The sequence below is a fragment of the Mirounga leonina genome, unplaced genomic scaffold (assembly GCF_011800145.1).
Source record: "Mirounga leonina isolate KUSES-001 unplaced genomic scaffold, KU_Mleo_1.0 Mir_179, whole genome shotgun sequence".
In the NCBI taxonomy this organism is placed as follows: Eukaryota; Metazoa; Chordata; class Mammalia; order Carnivora; family Phocidae; genus Mirounga; species Mirounga leonina.
The window spans coordinates 1,693,689-1,720,476 of record NW_023270466.1 but is presented as its reverse complement, the minus strand read 5'-3'; the positions used below and the strand labels follow the sequence as shown (position 1 = coordinate 1,720,476).

Below are 26,788 nucleotides of genomic sequence, written 5' to 3'. Positions count from 1 at the left end.
ACTAAACTCCAACCATACTGGCCTCTTTTTCCTTCACATTCTCTAGGCTCACTCCTTCCTGCCTTGGGGCCTTTAAACATACTGTTCTTTTTACTTGGAAATCTCTTATCTCCACTTTTTGCTTAGCCAGTTCCTTCCCATCACTCAAAGTTCATCTTAAGTGTCACTACCTCAGAGAGAGCTTCCCGAATCCACAAGGGAATAATCCACATTATTTCCTTCATAGCATTTTGCTTTTTTCCTTCATAGCTTAAACCTCGCTTTCTAATTGCAGCATTTATGTTTGTATCTGCCTCCTCTCCCAGACAAGTCCCATGAGAGCGAGAGTCATTTCAGCTCTCTTCACCATAGTCCATGCAGCACCTAGTGGTTAGGTGCTCAGAGAGAACCTTTAGAGTTAGTTCATGTTGCCACATCACTCATTAGATAAATAGAACAAGTTTATACTCTTATTTGACTTTGGGATGATTTTTTTACATTTAAATTTGTCTGGGTATGTGGTGCAAGATGGCAGGGATTTATTTAACTTGATTTTTTTCCCCAGTTAGCCACGTATCCTGTAACCTACATTTATTCTGTAATTCAGCCTTTTCTCACTTCTTTAAAATACCATAATTATATTACTGTAAATTCTTATATCTTAAATATCTTTCTGGACTTTCTTTTCTGGTACACTGTTCTGTCAAGCCAGGTGCCCTGACCACACTATTGTTATTTTTGCTCTGTGGTGTACAGTTATTTGGTAGGCAAATTCTTCTTCATTGCATTCATTGCATTCATTGCATTCATTGCATTAACTTTTTGTTTCCCAGATGAAGTTTTGACTGGAATTTCAGTTGAAATTTTATTGAATTTACAAAGTAATATTTATTTCTCCTATCTATAAACATACTTTGTTCCATGTCCTTTTCAATATTTTACAATTTTCTTTATAGATCCTAAACATTTCTGAATTTTATTTTTAGGGATTTTTTTATAGCTACTGGGGGAAATGGTTTTTCTAGTTACATTTTCTACCTGCTAATTGCTGATATAGAGAAAAGTTCTTAATTTGGGGGTTTTGTTCTTTGTTATTTATTTATTTTGTATAGTTATAAAATAATTATAAATTATAAAATAATTATAAAAATTCATTACTATTTATTATTTCTCATAAGTTTTAAATTCTTTTGGGTTTTAAAGATAGACTAATAACAACTTGTAACAGAGCACTTTTAATATGTTTATTCCAGTATAGAAATATTTCAAAGCTCTGATATTATTCTGTTATGTTTGTAGCTTGAGATTAATCATAAATATCTTATTTGCTTTCACTGTAATAATTACAATTATATATTTGAGTAGAAGTAGAAATGTAGTCAGCAGTTTAAGGTTGCTTTAGAAAATGAATTGAAATCAGGAAAATCGGGATTTTTTTTCCTGTTAAACTTTTCACAAAGGAATATTGCAAACCAGAATCGGTAAGCCTATCTTAGTTTTTTCTTTCCTTTTTTTTTTTTTTTAAAGATTTTATTTTTAAATAATCTCTATACCCAAAGTGAGGCTCAATGAGCTCAAAACCCTGAGATCAAGAGTCACATGCTCTACTGACTGAGCCAGTCAGGCACCTCAGAACTATCTTAGTTCTAAAATAGTGTTTTTCTCCCACAGGAAGTAGTTCTGAAAGATGGAAGAATTGAAAGACTAAAGTTGGAACTTGAAAGGAAAGATGCTGAAATCCAGAAGCTGAAAAATGTGATCACTCAGTGGGAGGTTTGTAATTATTTACTGCTAATTCTATAAAATTGCACTTTTCTGGTTTTCTTTTATGTTAATATATATAATATTTAATTAATTCAAAATAATATTTCTGCTGTTTAGGTTTTTAAACTCATTTAATGATATAAAATCTGAATGACTATGATTTTTAATCATGTGAAAATATATATAACATTAAATTTGCCATTTTAACCATTTTTAAGTATATAATTTATTGGCATTAATTATCTTCACAGTGTTGTGTAGTTATCAACACTATCTATTTCCAGAACTTTTTCATCATCCCAAATTCTGTACCCATTAAATAACTTCCCATTTCCCTTTTCTTGCAGCCCTCTAATAACCTCTAATCCCAATGAATTTGCTTTATTCTAGATACTTCATATAAGTGGAATCATATTTGTCTTTGTGTGTCTAGCTTAATTCACTTAGCGTAATGTTTTCAAGTTTCATCCATGTTTTTGCATGTATCAGAATTTCATTCTTTTTATGGCTGAATGATAGTCCATTGTGTATATATATATATATATACTACATTTTGTTTATTCTGTTTATGGACATTTGCATTGTTCCCACCATTTCGCTATTGTGAACAATGCTGCCATGAACATTAGTGTACAAGTATCTGAGTCCCTACTTTCAGTTCTTTTGGGTATATACCTAAAAGTGGAATTGCTGGATCCTATAGTAATTCTATGTTTAACTTCTGGAGAAACTGCCAGATTGTTTTCCATAGCACCTGCACCATTTTACATTCCCATGATCAATGTACAAAGGATCCAGTTTCTCCACATCCTCGTCAACACTTGTTATTTATACAATTTTTTTTAAGCCAAGAGCTACATGTTACTCTTTTACTTGCAAGGATTCCTTAGGCTTTTCAAAAAATCTCTTATTCATCTCAAGTGTCATTCTTTTTCGACTAATATTTATTCACTCAACAGTTATTTATTGAGTACCTATAATGTGCCAGGTACTTTTCTGGGCCCCACATAATGTAATAGTGAAAAAAATGATAAATCAAGTTCCAGCCCTCATGGTTCTTATATTTTCCTTTCTCCTTTACACATGCCTTTAGGAATCATCCCAGCTAAAACCTTTTTTTTGGACTGCATCCACCCATCTCCCTTAGCTTTTTCTTTGTGATTTATATTTTCCTTTTCTTTTGTTGGGCACAACAAAGATAAAGAAGTTGTGGCATGTGTGTGTGTGTGCGTGCGTGTGTGTGTGATGGAATATTATTCAGCTATAAAAAGAATGAAATCTTGCCATTTGCAACAACATGGATGGATCTAGAGAATATAATGCTAAGTGAAATAAGCCAGTTAGAGAAAGACAAACACCATATGATCTCACTCATATGTGGAATTTAAGAAACAAAACAAAAGGGGGAAAATGAGAGACAAACCAAGAAACAGATTATTAACTATAGAGAACAAACTGATGGTTACCAGAGGGGAGGTGGGTGGAAGGATGGGGGAAATAGGTGATGGGGATTAAAGAGTACACTTATGATGAAAAAAATAGAATTAAATAAATAAACTCAAAGCTTCATAAATTATGGGCAGAAAAAAAAGAACTGCAATTAGAACCACTGGATTGGTGCTAAGTATATATATACTTCAATTCTTACTGAAAAACTCGACCTAAATATATTATAAGATGTATATAAATATATTTATAAGATGCATATAAAATATATATATGTGTGTGTGTGTGTATACACACACTATATACACACACACACACACATACATGAGGCCTGGAGTGAAGACAGTGTAGTAAAACAATGAAGAGCTATGGAGTGTGAGAGGAAGAGCACATTTTGAATAGGTTTGGGCAGAGAGGACTATATATATTCATTACTGGTTTATTATCAGCAATTTACTGGATAGAGTGTTTAGTAAAAGCCCATTTTGTGTATGCTAAGTTTGAAATGGCTATGGATGTAGGCATAGATGTTCAGGATGCAGCTGAACTCACAATATATGTATCATTTAACTTAGTTAACTTAAGTTCTCTCTTTTTCATGAAATTAAAAATACTAATAAGGGTCCTGTATATTTCATTCATGCTCTTATAAATTGCATGGCATTAGTATGTTACACATTTTGTTTTTATAGATAAATTTCCTATTCAGGGTTGTATATACAAAACTATATATGCTATTTTTATGGACAACATAAAGATTTTTCATAGGTGATTTTGCTTATTTGTGATTCTTGCTTTATGAGCTGACTTTAGACCCGAAGGCTACTGCAAGAGGTGTCTCTGAACACTGATCTGCACCTTGGACAAAAGACTTGAGCTGGAGATAGAGTTTGGCAAGATATTAACATTGATTGAGGCCCTGGGAGAGAATTTCTTAGATACAGTTTCATATTCATAGTGGATATATATTCATAGTGAATATACTTGTAGCTAACTATGTATGTTTTTCCCCTTCATATTTTTATGTGTCCATCTGACTTACCTAAGCTTCTCAAAAGTTCTGCTTCCTTTATATTTACTGTGGTGTTTACTTCTGTTCAGGGTATTGTCTGCAATATCACTGAATATCATTACTGGTTTATTATCAGCAATTTACTGGATAGAGTGTTTAGTAAAAGCCATCTCTATTTGCCTTGATTTAAAATACATTAAAAATGTTTTACAAGACAGATTTTTGAATCAGTAACTTCTGTACTTCTGTGCCTACATGTTAAGAGAATAAATTACAGGTTTCTTATACTGATCTGCTTTCTTTCCCTGATCTTTTGTTTTTCCATAATGTATTAAATGTATTGTTTTCTATAATGTATTAATATATTAAATATTTATAAATAATTAAGTCTGTTTAAGATATGTTAAATAAGGTATTGTAGGGAGAAAATTCCTTGGAATAAAGATGTTAATGTGGGAACATATTTCCTCTTGTTCATAAGTGTATAATTGTGTCATCTATGTATTATGAGAAGCAAAATCATTTGGAAAAGGAAATTGAAAAAGAATTAAAAGATATTCCAGTGAATTACTAGTTCGTATCAGCTAAAAGTTACTTTAACAACATATAGTTAATGAAATAATGAGAGATTAATAAAGCCTTAAATGAGCAGACATAGTACTGTGCTGTATAGTTCTGTAACTACTGTGTGTGTGTACCTAGGCACTCCCAGTAGTTAGTAGCCACATATTGGACAATGGCAGATAGAGAACACATGCAGAAAGTTCTAGTATAGAACTGGACAGTTTGGTCTAGAGCTGTGAATCATCTTCCTTTGTTTTCATCTAATTATTTTGAATTGTATAGGGTTTTAAGGAAAAAAAAGAGAAAGAACTTCAAGAAAATTTGGTATTATCCTGAATTTTCTCCAGTTTTATCTCTTCTTTATTTTCCACCACCTATAATATTAATTTCTAGTATTGTACCATGGAATTAATTTAGGAGGAGATAGTACTGAATACATTTTCCTCCATCCTACTTCTTTCAAAAGTAATTTCTGTCTTTCAGCAAGCCTAGAATTCATAGCTCAATAAGTTCAGAGTAAATCATTAATTACACCATTTACTTTAAATTAAATCTTTTTTCTTTGACTATTAGGCAAAGTATAAAGAAGTAAAGGCAAGAAATGCACAGTTATTGAAAATGCTTCAGGAAGGTGAAAGTAAGTGATCTGTGTGTTTTTAGAATTAGAAGTAACCTTAAAAAATATTTGAAGATAATTTTTCAAGATATATGATTAACTCAATAAAATAAAAAATTTTCCCAGAGTGATTCAGATTGAATTGTTGCTGATTATTTTATTATTACAAGTTACTCTTACAGCACCTTAGTATAACACAAGTTTCCAACTATTCAGGTAAGAGAAAGCTTGAAATTTCAATTCTTATAAAGTATTGGACTACATTCAGCAGGAAACCAAGAATAGACCTTGCTTAAGATTCTCTTTTCAATTATTAGAGGAGAATGCCTATCATCATTTTAGGTTTTCCTTCTCCCCTTCCCCTAAGTCTTTTTTTTTTTAATTCATTTATTGATTTTAGAGTGAGAACGAGAGAGAGAGAGAAAATGTGTGTGCACACATGAGCAGGGGGAAGAGCAGAGGGAGAGGGACAAGCAGATTCCGTGCTGAGCACAGACCTAACATGGGGCTTGATCTCACAACTCTGAGATCATGACCTGAGCCAAAACCAAGAGTTGGACACTTAACCAACTGAGCCACCCAGGCGCCCCTCCCCAACTCTTTATACTTTTGCGGCCCACTCTAAACTTTGGCAATATTTCACCAGCAGGAAGCCAAGGAAATCAATCAAAAATGATTAGAGATAATTACATTAGTAAAGCAGATGTTATATGAAGCCCCTCCACAACATCAGTAGCATTCCTGATTATGTATACCTAGTGATATTTACCTTGAAAGTTCTATGAAAATTTTTCATTCATAACAGAAAAGGAAGTGTGTTAGTTTTTTTAATATGAAGCTCATGCAAAGGAAATTATAAATCATAAAAGTCACATAGGAAGACCTGAATAAGAAAATCTTCTGAATAGACAAAATTAAATTTAATAAAGTTTTCCCTATTAATAAGTGTCAGTGATATCCCAAATAGATCTCTTGTGTGTACTGTATAGTGTTCAAGAAATTGTGAAACTCACCTTGAATCAGAATAAGCAAGATACCAAAAATTGAAGATACTGGGAGTGGAATTGTCCAATCAAAATTGTAAACTATATTAAAAAACAGTTATCAAAACATATGAGTAAAAACCAGGAATCATGTTCAGTTGAACAGAATATATGGTGTTGAAATAGATTCAAACTTACTGTTTGATAACTTTACTCTTTTTTATAACCTAACTTATACAGCTTAACTATGATGAAATAGAAGTTAAAGAATAATGGGGAAAGGCATTATTTGAAGAAGTTAAAGAATAATGGGGAAAGAATATTCTGAGATTAATTTAGATCTGTGCATGTAATAGAGTTCCATGTGGATCATGTGGATCATTTAATAGATCTGTGGATGTTAAGAGTTCCATGTGGATCATTTAATGAACAAAATTATGAAAAAAAATAATTGTTTACAAGCTATATTTCTAATTGAAGAAATTAGGGGTATCATTGGACATTGGATGCATGATTTTTAAATATGTAAAAACAGTAATATTCCTATTTAGGGAAACATTTGTGAAAAGTGAGAAAGTTAACTGATAAAAGCTTTCTCTCAAAAATACATTTAAAATGGCTAAAAATCAGTGTCCATACTGTATACTATAAAAAAATCCAAGTAGGGATGCCAGGCTGGCTCAGTTGGTAAAGCATGCGACTCTTGATCTCAGGGTCATGAGTTCAAGCCCCATATTGGGTTTAGAGATTACTTTTAAAAAAATAACAAGTAGCACAGTGATGGGCATTAAGGAGGGCACGTAATGTGATGAGCACTTGGGGGTTATATGCAACAAATTACTCATTGAACACTACATCAAAAACTAGTGATGTACTACATGTTGGCTAATTGAATTTAAGTTTAAAAAAAATCCAAGTAGAAGAATTTTATATAGAACCATTACATAAAAAATATACTACGTTAGAGCACACATATGCTAGCATTTATAATGTGAGTGTGAATACAGTCAGCTCCATTATAACGCAACACATATTCTTAAAAATTACCAATCTCTGCAAAAGCACACAATTAAAACCACAAGGTTTATGGGGAAATGGGATTAGGAGGGTGCAACACTCAAAAAAAAAAAAACTTCATCAGAGACACATTTAAAAAAAGTTGGGAGCCTAATAAAAACAGTAACACAGTTTTACACATGTTAAAGTGGTTAAACACAAATACTATAATAAGTATGGCACTTTACCTGAAAGACTGCCTTAAGTTTGCTTGAGGAAATAGGCCTCAGAGGGTCCGCAGATTGTGTGTTACTATGAAGCAGTGGAAGGATGGAAAGTTGGTGTGGTTCTTAACAGTGGACAGAAATAGCTGGTTGATATTTGAGGTGTGTGCATGGGTGCTGTTTTCTGTATTTGTGAAATTATGCTCAAGCAAATGCAAAATTCATGTTATGTTCAAGTTGTTTCATAATACAACAATCTCAATGAAACAAATATGTGTTTTCAAAACAAGCATGTTATTGGGAAACTGACTATAATTGAAATGTTACATAATTCTTAAAAATCACTAGTTCTAAGTGACTATGCCTAATTCTGGGGAGCAGGGATGTAAAAGTTACCAAGTTGAATCTTGAGAGACTGTGATTTGATTCTTGATGCAGTGTCTCACTTCACTGCATTAAACTATGACAGATAAATTTGAATTACAGTGTTATATTGGTAGAGCTGTGGTGATAACAGTACTCATATATTTGATCTTTTCCTCCTTCACTAAATTTATTACAGTTTTACCTCTTCAGTCTCTCCTAGTTTGTCTTCAAAGTCGACGAGTTAGTTTTTCATGTATTATAATCATTACTATGGGTTAAAGAAGTTGTTAGCCATGTGAAGATTTTTAAAGCTTAGGAGACCTAGGGGCCGAAATGTAGATAAATCTCTTGCTTCCCCAAAGAGGGAAAACCTCTAGAAAAAGGGATAGTTCTAAAAGACCACAGGTGTATGTAATCAGTTATCATATGAGCTACATTTACTTGACGGTGCTTTATTGGTATGAACAGTCAAATCAAAATCATTTTTGTGGGCCTTACAGTACTGCTCGCCCTGACAATTTAACAAAACAAAACAAAACAAAAACATTCTACCTTGCTTTTAAAATCTTGCTTTAAGATTAGTCAAGATATTTTTTTTATTCCTATGAGAAATTGTTTCTGTACTTGTCCTCTTTAGAATAGCTGGGAAAAAATTTTCTTTCAAGATATCTATACAATTAATATTTTAACACCACAGAAAATGTGAAATTTCCAAGAAAAACTGCTGTAGTAATAATGATCAGAATTTACCAGTGAAAAAGTAAGAGCTATATAAAACTAAGAAATACATTCATTCAGTATAAGGACAATTAATCTTTGCCCAACTGCACTGCTGTCTTGGTTCACTAAAGTATTGTTCAAGTATTTGAGTGATTAAAAAGATTATACTGCTGTTTTTCCTTTCTTGTCAGTGAAAGATAAAGCAGAAATACTTCTGCAAGTTGATGAATCACAAAGTATCAAGAATGAGCTAACTATACAGGTAAGAAAAACTGAAATATACAGGACTGATTTTCTTAAGCTATTTTTCTTTAGTCCTAAATTATGAAACTTGGTTAAACAAAAATACAGCCCATCAACACTGTGATAAAGTGAAACAAATTATACTCCATTATTACCATGTAACAGCAAATGAATGAAGATTCTGTTTACTGTTCTGAGGGAGGGAGTTATGTCCTGAAGACTAAGGGAAGATAAGGTTGTGTTTTACTTGATGCAGACTCAGAGATAAAAAGGGCAGATAGAATTTATCCTATTCATGGATTTGACTTTTCCCCTTCCCATCCTTACTCTGCATTTTCTCTTAGAATAGTGAGCTTCTCCTCTTCATCTTTAGTATATAACTGAGTAAAATGCTTAACTGAAATTGTGTGTGTGCTTGGTGGACAGGAGGTGGTTCTCCTCTGATGTCTGTTCATCTAGTAATCAAATTCATCATTGTGAGTAAATGTTAAGAATTAAAGAGTATTTGCCTAAAGAGACAGCCTTTTTTAAATTGAATGTTTGATTTTAGGTGACTTCACTTCATGCCGCATTAGAACAAGAAAGATCTAAAGTGAAAGTATTACAAGCAGAACTAGCCAAATACCAGGTATGCTTTTATAATTTTGAAAGTGTTCTTATCACAAATAATACATTTAGAATAGATACTGTGTGAAAATAAAGCACTATTTTATTCAGTCCAAAATCTGTTTGCCAAACATATTAATAATTTTGTTGTTATTGGTCGTATAATTTACACTTTAGAAAATGTTAAGGTTATCCTAAATATTGGTACATACAGCAATAACTAAAGTAAAATCCTTGGTACATGATGTGGCATATGTGTCAGTGAATCATACTGAGGGACAGTACATAATGACATTTGTCCTATTATATAAATTTGATCACTTGGGTACAACAGTTTCTTCTAGATATCTGCATTGTAAAGATATCTTTTCCCCTTTATAATTAATAAATATGTGAAGTGATACTTTGAGATTGTGTGACTATCCTTTTCTTTTTACCCAGTGGTTTTAGCTTCCATTGATGATATTTGTATCAGTTATTATTTTGGTGGTTGCAAAAATAGTGACTTTTTCTAATTCTATTATTTCTTCTGCATTTACAAGCTGGCATTCAGCATTTTTTTCTGGACGAAGCAGTAAAAAAAAAAATCAGTTCTTTGTTTCAATATATGTGTATATGTATATATGTGTATATACACACACACACATATATTTGTATGTATGTATGTGTGTCTAAGTCATGATATAAAAATGTGTTAATGTGGGGGGTCATAGTCGAAAAGGTTGGAAAGCCACCACTGTTGGCCTGGAGAACATAAAAGTTTTAACAGCCCCAGGTTTGACCTCTCATCAGTCTAGGAAGGAGAATTCCCTTTGCCTGGGAGACTTCAAAAAGGATTCTTGAATTTTGTGTGGGGTTTTTTGTTTTGTTTTGTTTTTGTTTTTAATCTTGTTGAAAAACAAGGTAAGAGTTTTAAGCTGTGTAACACCGGTACTTACGCATAGTGGGTATCTACTTTGTGGGAAAGTTTTTAGTAAATGTATTTGTATTTTCCTGCTACAGGAAATAAATTTTGTTTTTAATACATGGTATTACACATCTCAGGTCCCATATACTCTCTTCTACTTTTTTTTCTCTGAATGAATCTGTGCAAAACTTTTATTTGGTCAGGAATGAATAATGGCATTCTTATACTTGATTTTTTTTTTATAAAAAAGGTTGATGTAGAAATGTATGTGACCACCAAGAGGGAAGTTATGAGCAGAACAAGGATGAAAGCAACAAAGAGTAGCTGCCAACACTAGTAAATGGGTCTGGATTCCATGTGCCCCTGATAGAACCACCAGTTTAAGAAATGCACTTCCACAGACAAGTTCTAGTTCCCAAACTTGGCTGACCACGAAAGTGACCAAGAATCACTTGGGAACTTTATGAATTACAGGTTGTTCAGCCCACTTCTGGTAATTATAAATAAATAGATCCGGGACAAAGTCTAGACATCAGAATTTGAAAAATATTACCACTTTAGGTGATTCTATTGATCAACTAAGTTTGGGTATCATTGCCATAATTTATAAAAATGGAGGAGAAAACTATAAAATTATTGTAAGGAAAATACATCAAACCGTTACTTATGGTTAAAATGGGGAATTGAATAGTTAAGGATGATTTTAATTTTCTTTTTTGTACCTTGGTACTTTCTGTATTTCTACAATGAGTATTTGCTTTTTAAATTAGAGTCAGGCAGAAAGTGTTATGTTAAAAGTTATGTAAAAAACTTCTTTTAAACTCCTACCTCTTTCCTTGGGTCAAGTAAAATTTCATAGGTCGAGTTTCATTTGGAGCAAATTAAATACAGATTCATATATGTCACTGAGCAATATGAAAAGTATAACCTGCTTTTCAACCCACTGATGAACAAAATCAGATTTCTAATGCTGTCTAATATGAACAAGACTAACTTGGATTAGAAATTGAATTATTCTAAAAGGTAATGAACTGAATTAGCAAATTTGCTGATTATATGAAGCAAATTGTTTATTTTAGTATTGATCAAAAATTACATATTTTTAAAAACCTGGGACAGTCCAAATGAGCTCTAAAAATAAAATATTGGTGATCTTACTGAGTCTAAACTAATTCAAGTGGAAGTAACTGCTTCATACAACCTGCTTTAACCATTTGTAAAAAAATAACCTTGTAAAAATAATTCAGTGGTATGCACATTCAAATTTACAACAAACTCAAAAAGATTGCTTGTTCCTCATACTCAAAATGCCTTTGGTCTCATTTATTCTTAAAATGAAAATGCCCCCAAAATGATACTTCCTAAATAATTTGCCCTATTTTTCTTTACAGGGTGGCAGAAAAGGGAAAAGAAACTCTGAATCCGACCAGTGTAGGTGATTCCATTAGCCTTTGAGGTCAACACAAAAATTAAAACTTTCAGGGTTTTGCAAAAATGTATATATTTAATGCTGTGCAACTGCTAAACTATGCAGTTTTTGTTGAAGAAACTTTAAAATGATTAGCTCACTAACAGTCTATAATTTTATGTCCTTTTGGCTTAAAGTGAAAAGAAGAAAAATAGAATTCCAGCAGAACTCAATGATTATTGTTTACTATCCATACTTCTTATCACTTTAGTTTTTCATCAGTCAATAAAATTAATTTACTCTTCCATTAATATGTTTGATTTTTTAAATTTTCAGAAACAATGTGAAAGTATTATTAGTTAATTGGATTGTTTAAGTTCAGTGAATATTTACTCAGCACTTTCTGCATGCTAAACCCTATAGGACCTGCAAAATAAGTGAAAAATGGTGGATACCCTCAAGTAGCTTATGCTCAGGGGACATAGAAGTGGGGGAGGTGTAAAGACAACAGCAAAAGTAATTACCATACATATTAGTGTGATAGCATATTGTTTGGAAATTGAGAAAACTTGTATGAGATAGTTTTTAGAGGGTAGATACCTTTGCTGTAAATTTGTTGAGAGGCATTCCAGGCAGAAGGAGCAAAATCTGTGCTGAAATACTTGTTTAGAGAACAGTCTATCTTGTGGACAGAAGCATGACACACTGAGAAAAGAAAAACTATTGAAGTGGGGGAGGAATGAATGAGAGATTTTTCATGGGTTTCATCAATCGCTAAAATAAATAGTAGTTTATGGGATTGATTTTGTTTTTAGTGTAGTCAGTGAAATACAAATATGATTCATTAAAATACAGAGGGTTTTTTGGTTCTACAACAAAAATGAATACGTAAATACTGACCTTGGCCTCTAAAACCAGCATTAAATGAAAAATTCCACTTCATGTTAAGTGTTTGAAAGAAAAAAATACTTAATGTCATCATGGCTTTTATGTCTGGGTCCTTCCATGAGGTTACATGAACCTTGCAAAGAATTGTGACTTCTTATTTTTCCCTATATTCCCAGCACTTAGTCCTTTGTGTGGCACAGAATGGATACTGAATAATTATTTAATAAAGTGGTAAAGCTTTTTTTAGATAGTTTTTTCCTAATTTTAACTTTGATTAAGAATAGGTGCCATTAGAACCTAAATATTTCATTAAATTTATATGGTCATATTCCATGATGCCACATTTTTCAACTCTGATGAACAAAATCAAATTTCTAATGTTGTCCTATATGAACAAGCTAGACAGAACTTGAATAATTTCAATTATAACTGAATTACCCAAGTAGTTTATGAACTGAATTATCAAAGCACACTGTGTCATCTGCTTTGGATGCCTGCGTATTATCCATTTAGTACATTATCTAACCTCTAGCACAGTGCCTGGCACATAGTAGACGCTAAACAGATATGCCATTTTCTACTGGTGTATATTGATTTAAAATCACCTGGGCACATAGAAAACTTCATTGATCATCCTCTTTTGAGATGGGTATTCTCTGGAGTACTGTATGCATTGCTCTATTTTTCTCCCTGAATTCTTTTTCCTTGACTGATATATCTACTTCCATGGCTTAATCTATCACTTGTAGGCTGATACTTTAGTTTCATCGGGGAAAGCTTTATCTAGTAGGAAAGAGAAAAGACAATCAGTGATTAATTGGAGTTTCTTTTTTTTTTTTTTAAGATTTTATTTATTTGACAGAGAGAGACACAGCAAGAGAGAGCGCAAGCAGGGGGAGTGGGAGAGGGAGAGGCAGGCTTCCTGCTGAGCAGGACCCTGGGATCATGACCCGAGCTGAAGGCAGACGCTTAACAGCTGAGCCACCCAGGCGGCCCTGGAGTTTCTTTTCTATTAAATTGATTTCTTGGACATTCTGTTTTAATATATATTATTATTTAGATTCTTTTCCATTTCCTGAATGTTCATTGAAATTATTGATAGCTTATCATGTGCCAGGTGTTGTGCTAAGTACTAGAGATGCAAATATATCCACAGTCAATTGGAAGAAAACAGAAATGTAAAGAAATACTCATAAAATATTCTAATAAATAATACTGTTATATTCAAATTGCTGTTGGAGTACAGAAGAAAATGCATCTTACCATTTTAAAGGGGTATCTTAGGCAATTTATTTTAATTATTTCAAACTCCATTAATAAGGTCTTCCTTAAAATATGATTATGACAATATAGCTGGTTAATTAAATTCAGCAAATATTTTCGAGATCTGTGGGATTTTTTTACATTTTCTGTATTTGTGTGTTAGTAAAGCCAGAGGAACTAGAACTCTGTTGAAGTCCCACTTCTATTATTAGTTGTATGACCTTGACTCATAGTGAATATTCAATAAATGATTGAACAGTGTGAAATTGGATATCAAATGAGAACAGCTAGTGAAAGTACTGGGTTAAAAAAACTAAGATGCAGTCTCTTCCTTCAAATTATTTTCAGTCTAACAGGAATAAAAAAACATAGCACATGATAACTAAAATTCAAGATAGAATACAGTGGATTCCATAAGGAGGAAAGCCAAATGTTACTTATAGGAAAAATAGTATTTTGTAACTGCTTCCTGAAGGACAAGCAGCTTTTAAGTGTATAGGTCATGTAATGAAAAAGGAAAATAAAAAAGATGGAAAAAGGAAAAACAATGGAGTGTTCAAGGAACAGAAAGATAAAGAATGCGTTGAGGAAAGAGATTGCCTTCATTTTGCTTAGAGTATAGGACAGTAATGAGATAGCCAGAGAGGTGGTTTGGGGATAGCTATCATTCATCTTAAATTTCAGATTAAGAAATCTCTACATAATCTGGTAGGCATGGGCAAGTTTATGAACAAGGAGTGATGTAATCCCTGTTGCCCTTTAGGAAGATTGAAATGGCAGTGATGTAATAGCAAATTATAGAAGAAGTAATTTGGAAGAGAGTGTCAAAGAAGCTCCAGTAATAGAAATATGGAATAAAGAGGATCTGAACTAGAGAGGTGGCAGTAGGATTCAGAAAATGGAGTAAAAAACATTCCCAGAGTGGAATCTAGCAAACTTGTGTGGAGTGAGAAAATGAACAAGGGCGTCAGAGATGAAAACAAGATGAACAAGGGCGTCAGAGATGAAAACAAGATCTCATGCCGAAATGAGAGTGAGAATGATAGTGCCATTAGCAGGGTGGACTGATGGAGGAATGAATGTAGCGTGATGGACAGAATTGGCTTTGACTTCTTAAACTGGATTTGCCCACAGAGCAACTAAAAGTAGAGTCCATCAAGTTAGGAATATAGTCCTTTGACTGGTGTTAACAGTATGAATTGTAATGTGTACAATTGAGTTGTATGAATAGTTGACACACTCAAAGGCAAAAGTTTTTGAAGAGAAGTATTGCTGAGGACAGACTTCGGGAATGGTAGTGGTCAGAAAAGTGGGTGGCATGGTCATGAATGTTGTTGAGAGGTCTGTTTATAAGCCCAAGGAAAAACTATAGGACAGCTAAAGGACATATTAATGACCTTCAAAATAGTTCTTCAGTGGCACAGAGCAAGGCATTGAGGAAAAAGTTAAACTCTTTAACACTTTTAGCAATTAAAGGGGCCCGAAGGTACCTTGAAGAGGCCACAGGATTGAATGAGGATTGGTTTGTTTTTATGTGGGACCAAGGAGACCTTTGCAGTGTTCATGAACACAAAGGAGCCAGTCAAGATAACAAAGAGATTGGGGGTGAGGGTGAGGAATGGTCTTGTGAGTCCACCAGTTAGGTATTTTCTTGCCATCACACAATTTGGTTGCCTTATCAACCCTCTGTGATTTTTAATTATAAGCTAAGCTGCTCTCTGTTAGTGGAATTATATAACCCTTTCCATATAACAATTTAAGAATGTTTGAGCAGAATTGAAGGATTTAAAGAAGAAACACAATTTGGGGCACCTGAGTGGCTCAGTCAGTTAAGCGGCTGCCTTCAGCTCAGGTCGTGATCCCAGTGTCCTGGGATCCAGGCCCGCATGGGGCTCCGTGCTCAGCAAGGAGTCTGCTTGTCCCTCTCCCTTTGCCTGCCTGTCTGCCTACTTGTGATCTCTCTCTCTCTCTCTGTCAAATAAATAAATAAAATCTTCAAAAAAAAAGAAAAGAAACACAATTTAATGACACAGACATTAGTAAACTTCAATGACTTAGCTTTTATACACCATGGGAATGAAAAATTACTGAAGCAACATGTAAGATGGTAAGTGAAAGATAGTCTAAGATTCTCTAAAATCTGTCATTGAGTTTTCCTGGGGTAAATTTTTTTTTAAAGATTTTATTTATTTATTTGACAGAGAGAGACACAGCGGGAGAGGGAACCCAAGCAGGGGGAGAGGGAGAGGGAGAAGCAGGCTTCCGCAGAGCAGGGAGCCCGATGCGGGGCTCAATCCCAGGACCCTGAGATCATGACCTGAGCTGAAGGCAGATGCTTAACTGACTGAGCCACCCAGGTACCCCCTGGGGTAAATTTTTAATTCAATTCAAAATGTTACCTAACATGAGCGCCCACAGCTAGTGGGGTTGCTAAGAAGTGGATGCCATTATATATACTGTTAGCAGCCTTATACTTTAGGTTTTGCCTTTAGGAAAAGCACTATGGTAATGTTTCAAGAGCCAGAAAAGTATTTATACCCACTAATACTGATATTGGATCATTTACCCTTAGAAAATAATTTGAGAGAAGAATAAGTTTTAAAAGATCTAGACAGGTATAACAGTATGTATAGTAGGGAACCATGGAGTAACCCAAATGTCTAACTTCAGTGTCTCACCCAAGATCCAATTTGAATGACTAAATAATATAACACATCAGTGGGAATAATTATGCAGCCTTTTAAAAAGTATAATTAAGATGACTAAAAACATAGACTATGTTGACCAGCATTTAAATATAAAAACAAAATAAAAACTTTTAAACTGGTTGTAGCTATGTGAAAATATATGTGCACATGGACAAACTGGAAAGTAGTAATTCTGAAATAAAACTGTGTTGGGATAGGGGGATTATGGGGAATTATGGGTTGTTTTCCCCCCCCAGATCTTATCTAATGTACTGTTTTTTGAAATTAAGAAAAAGGAAAAACACTACTACTTGTTAAGTAATTTAGCTGTTATGGGAGTAGGTTGTATTAACTGACCCAACTTATTGACATGTTCAGTTGAATTATGTTGATTTTTAAGAGACATCTCCTGGATGTGGAAGTTTTGTTTTGTCTTTCAATCCAGAACCCTTCATTCCAATAGAACTGGTGCAGAGAAGGTAGCATTGTGAATCATATGACTGTATGGCTGCAAGAAAACTTGTAAAATTTAACCAACCAGCTTGATGTTTCCCTTGTTTTACTTCCCATTTAAAAAATTTTAGAAGTTTTACTTCCATTAACCATGTCATATTGTTCTGGTGACATTTTCAATATTAACTTTTTTGATATTCATATTACAAATTAAGATGTGAATTATTTTATAAATATTAAATATAGTATGCTCCTCATTGTGAATTTGTTAAGGAAGCGATAATTTTCTTCTCCATACCTCAGTATATATAGTGAGCACTGATTGTACCATCATGTATAAAATTAGTTTTTTAAAACATAACTCTATTGAGATATAATTGACATACAGCTGCACATAAATTTAAATGGGATGGGCGCCTGGGTGGCTCAGTTGGTTAAGCGACTGCCTTCGGCTCAGGTCATGATCCTGGAGTCCCGGGATCGAGTCCCGCATCGGGCTCCCTGCTCGGCAGGGAGTCTGCTTCTCCCTCTGACCCTCCCCCCTCTCATGTGCTCTCTCTCATTCTCTCTCTCTCAAATAAATAAATAAATAAATCTTTAAAGAAAAATTTAAATGGGATAAGTGAACATGCTTTGATATTTGTTAAGATTTGCTGTAGGCACCAATATGTGACCTACCTAGTAAGTGTTATGTGTAGGCTTAAAAAGAATGTGTATTCTATAGTTGTTGTGTGCGATATTCTGTATATGCCCAGTTAGATCAAGTTTCTTGAAATCTGATGTATCCTCAATGATTCTACCCTCTGTCCTATCAGTTACTGAGAGATATGTTAAATCTGTGATTATGGATTTGTCTACTTTATGTTTGTCAGTTCTTTTGAGGTACATACAAATTTGAGTTTTTTCCTATCTTCCTGGTGATTTTATTTTATTTTATTTTATTTTTAAAGATTTTATTTATTTATTTGAGAGAGAGAATGAGATAGAGAGATCATGAGGGTCAGAGGGAGAAGCAGACTCCCTGCTGAGCAGGGAGCCCGATGCGAGACTCAATCCCAGGACTCCAGGATCATGACCTGAGCCGAAGGCAGTCGCTCAACCAACTGAGCCACCCAGGCGCCCCCGTGGTGATTTTATTTTTACAAAGTGACTATCACTAGTTTGTTTTGTCCTTATATTTTAAATATCTCTCTTCTGAATAGCATTTTGTACTTTTTAAAAATCCCAGTCTGACAAACCTTCTGTATTTCTGCTTATCTCTTTTCCTCCTTTTCTTTGAGTGATTGACTTGGTGACCTCCTCCTTTGTCAGGCCTTCAATGCTTTTATGAATTCCTTCCACATTTTAGCTTTTATAAACTGGAGAGTTTGTCTGAACAAGCTGGTGTGTCATATGGAAAAGAAGGAACTAAAAATTCTATTTGTTCTATTTTCTTCTTTAATGGATCTATACCCACCACTTTATTGTACAAAGTTTTATTGCAGACTGGGCTGACATTTTTAAATAACTGTTTCAAGTTGCTATCATTAAGCCAACTATTGCTGGAGGAAAACAGCTGGCAATTAGAATTTTAGTTACTCTTTTTCAACACTGTAGTTCATTTTGAGCCAGTGATTTTAATCTTACCAGACCTAACATTTATGTCTAGTTACCCAATCAGTAACACTGTATATACTAAGAAATAATATATACATTAAGATACCTTTTTTGGTTTTTATAAAGGAAAATGCTAGTCATACTATTAACATCTAGACTTATTAGCAAAGTATTATTTTTTGGTCAGAATAATGGGTTCTTTTTCTCATTTCTGAATATCAGCCTTTTATGCTTATAAGATAGCAAACAAAGTTGTCATGGAATATTATAGTAAATCAGTTCTCCAGATGATTTAAAAACAGCAGCCATGCAGGTTGAAAACTACTGGGCTAAATGGCAAAAGAGAAAAACAGATTCAGGGAAAGTGTGTGTGTGTGTGTGTGTGTGTGCGCATGCCTGTGTGTGTGAAAATCACACACAAATACTCTGAACTGCCCCTTCCTCTAATTTGGCCAGGAATTATTTGACCTATCTTCTATCAAGAAGTGGCATTTATGATTCCTCCTCTTGCATCTGGGTGTATTCTGTGACTGCTTTAGCCAATAGAATACAGCAAAAATAACACTATACCTGTTTTTAAGCCTGGGCCTTAAGGCACCGGCAACTTCCACTTCTACCCTCTTGAAGTGCTCCCTATGTGGAAAGCCAAATACCATGTGTAACTATTTTGAGGCCTCTATGCTATAAAAAAATTCAAGTTACATGGAAGACTACCTATAGGCACTCTGGTTGATGACCACAGCCTAGCCAATGGCCAGCAGCAATGGTAGGCCATGTGAGCTAGTCATTTTGGACATCTCTCCCAGTCAGGGCTTCATTATGACCCCAGCCTGAGCTGCGTTCTGACTGCAACTGCATGAGAGATATCAAGTGAGAACTGCCCAGACAGCCCATAGCACAGTGAGAGATAACAAATTGTTGTCTTAAGGTACTCAGTTTGAGAATAGTTTGTTATGCACCAATAAATAACCAAGGCAAAATTTGTTTCTTGGAAGAATGGTAATGTAATAAAACTCGGTGCATATGATATTGGTGTTGGCAAAAGGTGGAAAGATCCTAAGGGTCTTCTTAATGAGTGTGGAAGGGACTTGAGACTTTTGGTGAGAGCTTAAAAGACAGGGAGACAAATGTTATTGAAAGCTGGAAAAGGGCTTCTTGTTTTGAAATGACAAGAGATTGGCAACATTATTGGCTGTAGTAGCATAGAAAATCTCATGAAGGTAAGTCTGGCTGGGAAGGTTTTTCAGACAATATAGAATTACAATTGGTGTTTTGTAATGGCCTGTGCTACAATACAGGAAGAAATTGATGAACTAAAGGAACAAGTTCTTGAGCAGAATTTGAAGAAAATATAAAGGAGCCAGGAATTGTTGGGTTCAAAAATAAACTCAGACTTTCCCTGCCAAAGATTTTCAAAATAATAAATGGCTTTAGGGCAAAGATAAAATCAGAGGGATAACAATAAAGATTTCAGGATAAAGATCTCAAAGGTGTACTTGTTTAAGACCCTTGGTTAAGACTTCAAAGACTTAGGGAGTGCCTGGCAGAGCTACAAAGAATCCTAAGGGCATTGTGCTACAGCCTTATGGACAGCACAGAGTAGAGAAGTTTTTTCTTCAAAACAGGTATGGATATGTTTTTTGTCTAATGAAGATGATTACAAGAAATACACAAAAAATTTAAAGGCACTGTACCAGCTTGAACTGAAAGGGATAAGAACAATACAAAATAAAAGAGACACCTTTGGATCATCAAACTTCTACTGGCAGGAAGCAGTCTGAGGAAGCTACCCAGATGTAAATAAGGGCTGTTTTTTAAGAAAAAATAAGGGTGACTCAGAGAGGAGCCAAGAACAGAGCCGAAAGGCTCTAATCAAGGGATTGGCAACATACGCCTCACTAGAGTTCAGATTTGCTAAGTAGACCAGTAACTGTTGAGTGTCTCATAATTTCCTCCTTTCTGAGTAGAAGTGTCTATTGTGGTTATCCTGTTTGTGGGCAGGGGGTAGATAACTTGCCTCTCAATTCTCTGGAGATTGGAATTGAGAAGAACTACACCTGGGCCTGATTTAGATGCTGACATCCTGGACTTGGAGCTGAGGTTGCAATGACATGACAGAAAGGTGAGGGGTTTTGTGTCCCTGTCCCTTGAATCTGGGTAGTTCAAGAGTGTTCTTTGATCAACAGAATATGGAGAATGACCCCAGGCTTTAAGAGACTGACAGTTTCTACCTTTTCCTTTTGAAGAAAGTGAGAACAGATACTGATCACAAATTGACAGTATCCAGCCATAATGGGTTCAATTGTGCACCTTCCCCTCAAAAGATCTGTTCAGGTCCTAACCCCTGATACCTGTGAACATGACCTTATTTGGACTCAGGGTCTTTGCAGATGAAATCAAGTTAAGATGAGGTCATACTGTATTAGAGTGGGCCCTAATCCAGTGACCGTTCTCTTTGTAAGAGAAAAGAGAGGGGGGTTTGGACACATACACATAGGGAAGAAGGCCATGTTACAACAGAGGAAAATATTGGAGTGATGATGCAGGTATCAGCCAAGGAATGCCAAAGATTGCCAGGGGCAACCAGAAGCTGGAAGAGGCCAAGAAGAATTCTTCCCAAGAGCATTCAGTGGAGGCATGACCCTGCCAACACTTTGATTTCAGACTTCTAGCCTCCAGAACTATGAGAGAATAAATTTGTTATTTTAAGCCAACAAGTTTGTGGTAATTTGTTATGGCAGTCCTAGAAAGAATACATCAGCAAAGCATCTACATCATCAAATTCTCATTTTCTTCCTATCTTGCTTGCTACGCCTTATGGTCTCCTCTGCAAGATCTTCCTTGTCTGACTTCTTAATATTATGGTGCTCCATGACTTCGTTCTGCATTGTCTACCTTCCTCATGCTGCTTAGTGAGTTCATCCATTACTGTGCTTTAAATACTAGCAATATGTTCATGCCTCTCAAACTTATATTTCCATACCTGGCTTCTCAAAGATAGGTTGGCTACAGATAACACATTCAATTACAGTTGACCCTTGCACAACTCCTGGGTTAGGAGCATTGACCTCATGCACAGTCGAAAATTTGCACATGATTTTGACTCCCCAGAAACTAAACTACTGATAACCTGGTGTTGACGGGAAACCTTACTGTTAACATAGTCAATTAACACATATTTTGTATGTTATGTGTATTATATAGTGTATTCTTACAATAAGCTAGAGAAAATGCTATTAAAATCATGAAGAAAAATACATTTACAGAACTGTACTGTATTGAAAAAATCCACATATGTGTGGATCCATGCAGTTCAAACCTGTGTTAAGGGTCAACTATACTTATCCTTACTCGGATATTTTAAGAGACATCTCAAAATTATTTTATCACCCCTCCAATTTTTCCTGTCTCCACAAATGATACGAATATCCATCCACATGCTTATGTTGTCATTGATCTTTGCCTTTCAACATGCCATCTCTTAGCAAGTGCTGTCAAGTTTTCTTCCAAATCTATCTCAAATGTACCCATATCTCTCCAGCCTCATTGTCAACACCCTATTTCCAGTCATCATCATCTCTGTTGGATTAGTGCAGAAGCCTCCTAATTGTCTTCCTGCTTCTGTTCCTATGCCCACACTATTCATTCACATACAACCAGGTCAACTTTTCAAAACTGTAGATCAGACTATGTCATTCCTTTGTCTAAAACCCCTCATTGCCTTCGCAATGCACAGAAAATAAAATTCAAACCGACCTCTGTGGCATACAAGATCCTGTATGCATGAGAAGGCTATATGCTTCAATAAGGTGATGCAAATTGGTTACATTGCAGTTCAGAAAAACATGCCGTCTTAGAAATATGAACGTTGAGTGGCTTAACTGCACAGGGAGAGTCAAGCCACAAATACAGTAACTCTCATTAAGAGCCAGGAGCGCATCCAGTTAGCCTAAAATAGAGGGCCCTATAGTCCTCTTCTGGGCAGCTTGAATTAAGAAGGCCACATACCTTAGTATGTGTTAAATATGCTATAACTCAGTAAATAAACTGTTCCTCCCTGACTTCCTCAGAGGCATCTCCCCCACCCCAAGATGATGGAACCAATTACTTCTTCATCAGGGTACTGTGTCTGCCTGGAATGGCAAGAATGTCTCTTCTCTTTTATCCTTGGCTAGAGAGCTTCATCTAGACTCCCCACTGAGAAGACGGAAGGCAACATTATTTCCTATGGATAATTTATACTGTCTATGAAATGGATCACTAGAAGAATAAAAGGGAACCTGCTTTCATGGGTGGAAGCAGAATATTATTTGTTTTTAATTAGTGATTTACACAAAGTCTCCCAGTGACCAAATCATGGGGCCAGGAACTAGAATTCTGAATGCAGTTCCATTCCACTATAACTATTTCTCAAACTGGTCTGCAAATCATCTGTATTAAACTTACCTGGTGGTATTTGTTAAAAACATGTAGTTTTGGTCTTCACTCCGGCTATGGTGAATCAGTATTTCTGGAGGCAGGCCTAGGTATCTAAAATTCTAACAAACTCCCCCAGGAGAAGCTTACACATGTTAAAATTTGATAACCACCACATTACCTTTGCTTTTTCTGATATACATATTAGAGTAGTCATTTCTATTGGCAACTTTCAAAATACTTCCTAAGTATTTTAAGTTCACAAAACTTCAATTTCACCTGAAAATTCACTTTAATTTCTTTATCTGCAAAATGAAATTTTTCTTAGGTAATATCTGAAATCCTTTTAAGATCTAAAGGTAAATGTGCAATTGCTAGATTGTAGGGTAGCTCTATTTTTAACTTTTTGAGGAACCTCCATACTGTTTTCCAGAGTGGCTGCACCAGCTTGCATTCCCATCGACAGTATAAGAGGGTTCCCCTTTCTCCTCATTCTCACCAACATCTGTTGTTTCCTGGTTGTTAATTTTAGCCATTCTGACAGATGTGTGGTGGTATCTCATTGTAGTTTTGACTTGTATTTCCCTGATGCTGAGTGATATTGAGCATCTTTTCATGTATCTGCAGGCCATCTGTCTGTCTTTGGAAAAATGTTTATTCAGGTCCTCTGCCCCTTTTTTAATCAGATTGTTTTTTTGGTGTTGAGTTGTATGAGTTTTTTAATGTATATATTTTGTCTATTAACTCCTTATTGGATATATCATTTGCAGTTATCTTCTCCCACTCAATAGGTTACCTTTTTGTTTTGTTGATGGTTTCTTCCACTGTGGAGAAGCTTTTTATTTTGATGTAGTCCCAATTTTTGCTTTTGTTTCCTTTGCCTTAGAAGACATATCTAGAAAAATATTGCTCTAGCTAATGTCAGAGAAATTACTCCTGTGTTCACTTCTAGGATTTTTATGGTTTTAAGTTTCACATTTAGGTCGTTAATACATTTTGAGTTTATTTTTGTGTATGGTGTTGGAAAGGGGTCCAGTTTCATTCTTTTACATATAGCTGTCCAGTTTTCCCAGCACCATTAATTGAAAGAACTGTCTTTTCCCCATTGTATATTGTTGCCTCCTTTGTCATATATTAATTGGCCATATAAATGTGAGTTTATTTCTGTGGTCTCTATCCTGTTCAACTGATTTATATGTCTATTTTTGTGCCAGCACCATACTGTTTTGATTACACACAGCTTTGTAGTATATCTTGACATCTAGAATTGTGATACCCCCAGCTTTGTTCTTCTTTCTCAGGATTGCTTTGGCTATTCAAGGTCTTCTGTGGTTCCACACAAATTTTAGTATTATTTGTTCTAGTTTTGCAAAAAAATGCTGTTGGTATTTTGATAGGAATTGCATTGAATCTGTAGATTGCTTTGGGTAATGGACATTTTTACAATATTAATTCTTCCAATCGATGAACATGGACTATCTTTCCATTTTTTTGTGTGTCATCTTCAATTTATTTCATAAGTGTTTTATAAATTTCAGAGAACAGGTCTTTTACCTTCTTGGTTAAGTTTAATCCTAGGTATTTCATTCTTTTTGGTGCAATTATAAATGGTGGTGTTATTTTTTAAAATTTCTCTTTCTGCAACTTCCTTGTTAGTGTATAGAAACTACTAATTTCTTTTTGTGTCCTGCCACTTTACTGAATTGGTTTATTACTTCTAGGGGTTTTTTTGGTGGAATCTTTAGGATTTTCTATGTATAGTATCGTGTCATCTGCAAATGGTGACAGTTTAACTTCTTCTTACCAGTATGGATGTATTTTATTTATTTTTCTTATTTGATTGCTGGCTAGAACTTCTAGTACTATGTCAAATAAAAGTGGTAAGAGTGGACGTCCTTGTTTTGTTCCTGACATTAGAGGGAAAGCTCTTAGTTTTTCATCATTGAGGATGGTATTAACTGTGGGTTTTCATATATGGCCTTTATTATGTTGAGGTATATTCTCTATAGTCCCATTTTGTTAAGAGGTTTTTTTTTTAATCATAAATGGATGTTGAATCTTGTCAAATGCTTTGTGGCATCTACTGAGATGATCATGATTTTATTGATTTGTGTATGTGGAACCATCCTTGCATCCCAGGAATAAATCCCATCTGATTGTGGTGAATGATCTTTTTAATGTATTGTTGTATGTAATTTGCTAAAGTAATTTTCCTGAATAAAGCAAGCCAGATATGAAAGATTACATATTGATTTAATTTATATGAAACTCTAAAAAAGACTATCTATAATGACAGTCAACAGATGAATAGTTTCCTGGGGCCATTGTCGGGGGTAAGGATTAATTGGGAAAGGGCTCAGGGAATTTTCCAGGGTGATGGAAATGTTCTGTATCTTGGTTGTGGTAGTGGTTACACAGGTGTACACATATTGAGAGATTCACAGAACCATACACTTAAAATTGAGTGTGTTTTATAGTGTGTAAATGATATCTCAAAAAAGTAGATTTAAAAATTCCTGCTGTATATGTTCCATTTAAAAAAAAATCTAGATAGGCAAAGAGAACAACTAAAATTCATCTTTAGCCAAACATACACACACACACACAATTATGTTTTATTCCTATATATCTCATTAAATAATTTTAAATAAAAAATTTAAGAGATATCATTTAAGATAACATAAAAATATATAACACTAATCCAAAAAAAGGTGTGCAAGACTGCTGAAAAGGGGACGCCTGGGTGGCTCAGTTGGTTAAGCGACTGCCTTCGGCTCAGGTCATGATCCTGGAGTCCCGGGATCGAGTCCCACATCGGGCTCCCTGCTCAGCGGGGGGTCTGCTTCCCCCTCTGCCCTCTTCCCTCTTCCCTCTCGTGCTCTCTGTCTCTCATTCTCTCTCTCTCAAATAAATAAATAAAATCTTAAAAAAAAAAAAAAGACTGCTGAAAAGAAAAGTATAAAAGCGTATTAGGAGGCAAGAAACACATCAACAACAATACAATAATAGTGGGGGACTTTAACACCCCCCTCACTGAAATGGACAGATTGTCTAAGCAAAAGATCAACAAGGAAATAAAGACTTTAAATGACACACTGGACCAAATGGACTTCACAGACATATTCAGAACATTCCACGCCAAAGCAATGGAATACACATTCTTCTCTAGTCCCCATGGAATATTCTCCAGAATAGATCACATCCTAGGTCATAAATCAGGTCTCAACCGGTACCAAAAGACTGGGATCATTCCCTGCCTATTTTCAGACCACAATGCTTTGAAACTAGAACTCAATCACAAGAGGAAAGTCGGAAAGAACTCAAATACATGGAGGCTAGAGAGCATCCTACTGAAGAATGAATGGGTCAACCAGGAAATTAAAGAAGAATTTAAAAAATACATGGAAACCAATGAAAATGAAAACACAACTGTTCAAAATCTTTGGGATGCAGCAAAGGCAGTCCTAAGAGGAAAGTATATAGCAATACAAGCCTTTCTCAAGAAACAAGAAAGGTCTCAAGTACACAACCTAACCCTATACCTAAAGGAGCTAGAGAAAGAATAGCAAATAAAGCCTAAACCCAGCAGGAGAAGAGAAATCATAAAGATCAGAGCAGAAATCAATGAAATAGAAACTAAAAGAACAGTAG

At 34.8% G+C, this 26,788-nt stretch overlaps 1 protein-coding gene across 5 annotated transcripts in view; it reads left to right on the top strand.

The window, feature by feature from the left end:
- GKAP1 (G kinase anchoring protein 1) overlaps positions 1-12,145 on the top strand; it is a 70,050-nt gene extending 57,905 nt beyond the window's left edge. For all 5 annotated transcript variants that reach the window (XM_035024389.1, XM_035024388.1, XM_035024391.1 and 2 more), the window contains 5 exons: positions 1,651-1,752; positions 5,339-5,402; positions 8,862-8,932; positions 9,464-9,541; positions 11,818-12,145. In XM_035024389.1, coding sequence (XP_034880280.1) covers positions 1,651-1,752; positions 5,339-5,402; positions 8,862-8,932; positions 9,464-9,541; positions 11,818-11,865 — 363 coding nt within the window. In that variant the 3' untranslated portion in view covers positions 11,866-12,145. The remainder of the gene's footprint in view (positions 1-1,650; positions 1,753-5,338; positions 5,403-8,861; positions 8,933-9,463; positions 9,542-11,817) is intronic.
- Positions 12,146-26,788: the final 14,643 nt, after the last annotated feature.